The sequence below is a fragment of the Gekko japonicus genome, unplaced genomic scaffold, assembly GCF_001447785.1.
Source record: "Gekko japonicus isolate JY-2015 unplaced genomic scaffold, Gekko_japonicus_V1.1 scaffold626, whole genome shotgun sequence".
Classification (NCBI taxonomy): domain Eukaryota; kingdom Metazoa; phylum Chordata; class Lepidosauria; order Squamata; family Gekkonidae; genus Gekko; species Gekko japonicus.
The window spans coordinates 930,069-936,331 of NW_015170911.1; the positions used below are offsets into that span (position 1 = coordinate 930,069).

Genomic DNA, 6,263 nt, shown 5'->3' on the forward strand with positions numbered 1-6,263 from the left:
GCTATAGACCAAAATGTATACAAACAGGGTCCACTGTCTACACTAAAAAGATCCATATATAATAAGTTATGTTCTAAACCGACAACTAAGACAGGATTCTGAGAGGACAGAATCAACTGCACAGAACATTAAAACAAAGAACTTATGTTGTTCTTGCCATTCTCATGTGCTTTCATAACAGGTTTCCTGCAGGTTACAAAAGAAACAAAGCAAAAACAAGAGAGAGTGGCAGGAAGGAGATGCAGAGGTTGGCAGTACTATCGATACATTCCCTGTCACATGTAGTTGGACCTGAAAGATACCAGCCCTCCTTTCTCTCTCTCTGTCTCTCTGTCAAAAAGGGGGAATAAAGCATGGCCTTAGCTCTCTGGCTTCTTTTGTCGTGTTTTCCAAGCCAGTATTTCATTCCCCCGTTGCTCCAAAAATTTCAAATAACCGGCTAGCAAGCTTCAAACTGTTAAGATTTAATTTTTTATTGTGCGAACAATTTAATACAAAACATTACAGTACTTCAAATAAAAACAAGCAAAGAGACAACAAAAACGGGCATTTCAAATAAGGCACATGTAAAAAAACCACACATCCAGTGAAATAGACAGCTTCTATATATATATTTAGAGGTAGAAATAATTACAAAAATATGGAACAATTTTAAGCATTAGCAGTTTAATTAAAACTAGGGTCCCCATTTTAAAACTGCCTTGATAATATAGCTTAGGTGGCATTTTATGCACTACATTTTTTTTGTGGTATCTCCATATTTTACTTTGAGTACCAGCTTGGGGGGGGGGGGGTTTTTTTGCCAGAGACAATCAACAACAACAAGGAAATTACAAAAAGTTATAAATGTCCATACAAATGTATTGTCATAACATAAAAACTTCTTGAAGCACCACATTGTATTTTCTTCCTCAAATTAAAAAAATATCTACAACGTTCAGTTTTATATTATTAGAGACCTAGCGATGCTTTTAATAATGTTGCTATATCTGCTGGAATGGCCCCTTCTTCTCCTGCAAAGGGGAGAGAAAAAAAAGAATCAATCAGAGTTGAACAGGCAAGACATTATGAAACACTCTTTTTTAGTCTTAGCAATCCTGAAAACAGCACAGGCTGAAACTGCTACCATAACTTTGGGCAGATACACATGCTGCATTAGAATAAGGGATTAAGGGCCACACAGATTGAGCCTCTATGTGTAAATCATGGACCGACATACCCAAGTCAAATGCTCATTCGAGTGTCACGTCTCCCAACAACAGTAGCTACAAACGGAGAAGTGTGGAAGAAACACCTCAACGGGAAAAAAAATCTGTTGGGTAACGAACCTTGCTAGTCCTGTACAATGGTAAAGAGAACAATGGACAACAGAGTCAAAGAGCTGCTGAGATCAAAGAAAAGACTCTGAAAATGGGCTGCCTGCCAGAAACTCCCAAATGTTATGAAAATTGTACCAGTAAAAATTAACAACTGAAACGTCTATTGAAAATAATACAACATTTTAGTGAAGAATGCCATCAATACTAATAAATATGCTCATGGTTTCATTCAATACAGAATTATTGTTCTGTAATAGGTGAGTGAGTGTACTCCAGCGTGTTCAGAATTTGAGTTCTGTAAGCATAAGCTGGATACCCACTGCAATGCACTTTGTTTTCTTTTTACTGTTTCATGGCGACTGAGGAAGAACGTTTAAGGAAACAAGGGAAGTAAACTGGGACCTTGTATTGCTGTTACTGACTTCTCCGCTCCTCATTGTTGATGTTATTACTTATTCTCTACTACTCACTGCTGTTGTTACTTATCCCCATTGTGATTGTTTTGTCTTCATGTAATTGTTCTGTATATGTTTATAGGATGTTCAAGCTATTTCTTTATTTGATTGTTTAATTACATCCTTTTGGATTGGTTGGCAACTGGTATCTTGTAACTTGTGAATTTATTAGTATTGATGGTATTATTCACTAAAGTGTTGCATTATTTTCGATAGAAGTTTCAGCTGTTAATTTTTATTGGTACAATTTTCATAACGTTTGGGTGTTTTTGGAAGGCAACCCATTTTCAGAGACTTTTCTTTGATTTCAGCAGTTCTGTAAAATGGGCTAGCTGTGATCCATGGGAACTGGCCCAGCTGACATCTGGCTCGCAAAAGCACTGTGATTGCTTGTGAAAAAGCAAACTTCTGGAGAAGGCCCAAGAGGTAGGTTTAAGGATATCACTGCCCTAAAATCAATACAGTGCCACTTCCCATGACGTTGGCCCAGTGGAAAACCTGAGTGTGGGCTACTTTAGAATACAGGTGGGAGTTCACAGGACTATTTCTCCGTAGCACCCCCCCCCCAAGCCTTCCTACATGCAAGAGTAGACACCAGGGAACTCTGACCTGACTTTCCATTTTTATGTAGAAGGAATGTCTGCTTTTTGCATGGGAGAACATTTAGTCATGCAAGTCTTTTGCAATATGGAACAGTACAACCCAAGCAGAGGTTTACTGCCTCCACGGGAGCTAGATCTTTACTGGTAGCAAGCTCATCACTTCTTGCTACCACATCAGAAATGATACTTGCCTAATCCATTCAATTGTAGGTACTGGGAGGGGCGGGCTATTGGATTATGTTAAGCACATTTAAACAGTATGTTTCTGCAAAAAATCTGAATCTGCAGCAATGTCTTCCAATAACATAACCCTTTTCAATCTTCCACTGCTTTGAAATGAAGAAAAAAACAACCAACGTGGATAAAACTAGCTTCTTACGGTATCTACTGTTTCTAGCGGGATTTAGATTTGTTTATTCAGTTTCAAACTGTATCAAAAGATAGACTACAATCACCCTGACCTGGATAGCTCAGGCAAGCCCGATCTCTTCAGATCTCAGAAGCTAAGCAGGGGCGACCCTGGCAAGTAATTGGAAGGGAGACCTCCAAGGAATACCAGGGCCTGGGACGCAGAGGCAGGCCACTTAATCCACCTCTCTGGAAAACATCCAAGCCCCCAGTAGGGGTCACTAGAAGTTGCCATGGCTTCCAGGCATGAAAGCACACACACACACACTGTGATGAAGAGAGACATTTTGGCATATCCTGTGGGATGTTTGCCCACCTCCCATACTATATCACAAGCTGCTTTCAGAAAGTCCACTGAGTTTCAAGACGTATTTATTGGGCCGCATGAGATGCTGCTGTTTGAGAAATACCAGCCTCAAAACTAATTTGCAAGTGCAAAACTAGAAGCTGGGTTCTTTGGACTGCAGCAAAAGAAATGGGGTTGGATCCAACCAGCTTTTCTGATTTGAAAAATAGATCCAGCAGCATCCAAAAAGGCTATGCTGGGCCTCATTGGACTTGCCTGGGCAAAAGCCATATGAGACGGGTAGTAAAGAGGAGAACTCAAAAAGACCGGGCATAAACCCTAGCTTGATCCGACTCATGGGTTGCAAGCCATTGATTCAGAATTTCTTTTATTATTATTGTTGTTGTTATTATGGAAAAATATTATGGAAGAGTGCTGTGCAGAATAAACCTAGATTTTACGTAAAGAGTAAAATGTGGATATTGGAAACTGTGGGCCACCAGGCTAAACCCTTCAAAGGCAAGATTGCATACATGGTAGGGACCTCAAATTCAAAACAGTAAGACGTTACATTTTAGCTGTTTATACATGCAGATGCTCACCTGTAGAAAGAAAAGTACACCAGCTGAAACAAAGAGCTCCTACCATAGCTGATACAACACATTTAAGGCCAACATGGTGGACCATATGGTGTGGTGGTCTCGGGCAACTGCGTATACTTCTAAATATTCGTTGCAAGGAGCAACTGTGTATATTTTTCTTCTCCACTAAATCCCTGTCTTTTATGATTCTTCCTTCGAGTTTTGGATCCCCGAGAACATCGAGTTGAGTACGTGGAGATTTAGATCATTCCACAATGTGCTGACTAACACTAGTTGGATAAAGATTAACTTGAATTGTAGATTCTGTTCCATGATTCGCCACCTTATAAAAATATCAGTAATTATTTGAACTGCTCTCCACCCCCACATTAGCTTCCTGGTACAATATACATTTAAGTTTTTCTTGCCCCATATACTTTTGAACCCATGCCTTCCTTTTACAATTCCGTGTATTTAGAAGTACGCCTTATGAGAACTTACCTGCATCTGCTGCCGTCATATCTTGTTCTAGTTTTAACTTCTGCTGACTGATTCTGAGCATGGATTCCTCTATTGTCCCTTTACTGATGAGCCGTATAACTTTCACTTCTCTTAAAAAACAAAGAAACAAAAATCCTATTTGTGTAATTCTGAAAGCCAACATGCTTAGCTTAATCATAGGAACATATTTCCAATTAACCTCACATTGCTATATAACAAGTAACGAAGACTGTACATAAATTTTCATTGTGAGGCTAGTGCCTCAACTAACATGCATTCTGAAAGATGTCAGTGCCTAGTTTTTAAAAGTATCTTATACTGTGGTTCTTGGTGCTGTGAACTATAAAAACTTCGTATACCCTGGGAGACAACACTGGTAGAGATGCAAACAGAAACATTAAATTTGTTTTGGAGTTTCTAAATACATTATCTGTGCTGGTTACTGGAAGACTTGACATCAAGAGATGACTTGCATGTGTGAATGAGTCATCACAAATCCATTGCTGTAAACGGAGCCACTATAAACTATTCAAACAATACTTGTAACACTGAGGTAAGTTTACCACTAACATCAAATACTACTACTACTGGGAAATGGGTAATCTCTCCTAGTTTAAAACTCTATGGTCACTACAATCATTGTAAGCAACCCAAGATCTGCATCATATGCAACTGCTGACATCTGCCTACGACAACAAAAACCTACCTGGTTTGTCCTACCCTGTGACATCTGTCTTCTGCCTGCTTGTCGTTGTAAGGGTTGCAGTCAATGTCATGAAGAACGACCACATTAGCTGAAGTCAGATTAATCCCTAGTCCTCCAGCTTTAGTTGAAAGCAGGAAGACAAAGATACCCATGTCCGAATTGAACTCATCAATCAGATGTATCCTACAGAAGAGGAAAACAAGTGCGAACAAGGAATCAACACACAGATCTCCTTTGTCCCCTTCACTGTTTGGACAGTCCTTAAGGGCTGATACATACATGAGTGTCTACCAGCTGTCTACAGCAGTGACTGTACATGAAAATGACCAGTCATGGATCAGGCCAGTGGATCGAGGCCAGCATCTTTGTTTCTCACAGTGGCCCACCAACTGACCTGGAGGGTCAACACACAGGACATGGAGACCAAGGCCCTCCCCCCTGACATTGCCTCCTAGCACTGGTATGCTGAGGTTTATCTGTAAACATCGAGGCTCCCTTTAGCCATCATGGCTAGTAGCCACTTAGTAGACTTACAGTAACATCCTAAGTAGAGCTACACCCTTCTAAGTCCATTTAAGTCAACAAGCTTAGAACGGTGTAACTCTGTTTAGGATGGAGCTGTTAGTCTGCACAAATTCATCTGATCTTCTTCTCTATACCAGTGGTGACCACTTTATCCACTATCAGAAAATTCCTTTTATTACCTTCAATACTGCTATACATAGTGAGACTTTCCATGTACTCCCTACTGGTCATAGACACATTATACTTTATAAACACTTCTGTGTATTACAGAAAAGTGGAAAAACTGCATTTTGAGATGATGCAAGATACATGAAAATACAGAGGTCCTTATGAACTGGAGAATTTTATTTAAATTATTCCTCAACTATGCAGATACCCTGTGAATTTAACCCATACATGGCGGCTAAACGGTATGGAGTTTAAATTGTTTGGTGTACCATAGAAGGTTTAATATAATAATGTGATGATTAAGGTGAGCGTTTCAATTTGTTGGAACACAGAGAACCTGAGCTTTTGTAAACTTCCTTCTCTTTAATATACAACAAATATCAACAGTCAGACAGAGTCAGGCAGGCAGACCACACTTAAGATTAATAAGCTTGTTCAAGTTCATTACCCAGGTTTTACCTACCTGTCAGAAATCTGTGTCTTTCCATCCAGCCTAAGATATCGGATTTGTTGATGTTTTAGAAAAACTTCCAGAATGTCAAGCATCATAGTAAACTGGCTAAACAATACAACTCTATCACCCTAATGAAGGAAAGAACATAAAAAGTCAAACCCATAAACCAAAATGAAGATCTGGGTTTTTACACACATGCCATCCAGATGCATAATTCAGATATTTGGAGAAGAAAGTCAGCTCAAACTTGGTGTGTAT

General features: G+C 39.5%; 1 protein-coding gene across 1 annotated transcript; it reads right to left on the minus strand.

The window, feature by feature from the left end:
• Positions 1-463: 463 nt before the first annotated feature.
• Positions 464-6,101, minus strand: SMARCAD1 (SWI/SNF-related, matrix-associated actin-dependent regulator of chromatin, subfamily a, containing DEAD/H box 1). The gene is made up of 4 exons (XM_015418686.1): positions 6,015-6,101; positions 4,859-5,041; positions 4,153-4,262; positions 464-1,013 (listed from the first exon to the last, which is right to left on the minus strand). Exons 1-4 carry the CDS (start codon positions 6,098-6,100, stop codon positions 952-954), a joined length of 441 nt encoding a protein of 146 aa, XP_015274172.1. The 5' UTR covers position 6,101; the 3' UTR covers positions 464-951.
• Between the last annotated feature and the right edge of the window lie 162 nt (positions 6,102-6,263).

Coding starts and splice junctions, on each gene's coding strand:
- SMARCAD1 (XM_015418686.1), bottom strand. CDS start 6,100: ATGATGCTTGACATTCTGGAAGTTTTTCTAAAACATCAACAAATCCGA. Junction 5,042..6,014: donor AAGACACAGATTTCTGACAG/GTAGGTAAAACC, acceptor CCTCTTCTGTAG/GATACATCTGATTGATGAGT. Junction 4,263..4,858: donor CACAGGGTAGGACAAACCAG/GTAGGTTTTTGT, acceptor TTGTTTTTTAAG/AGAAGTGAAAGTTATACGGC.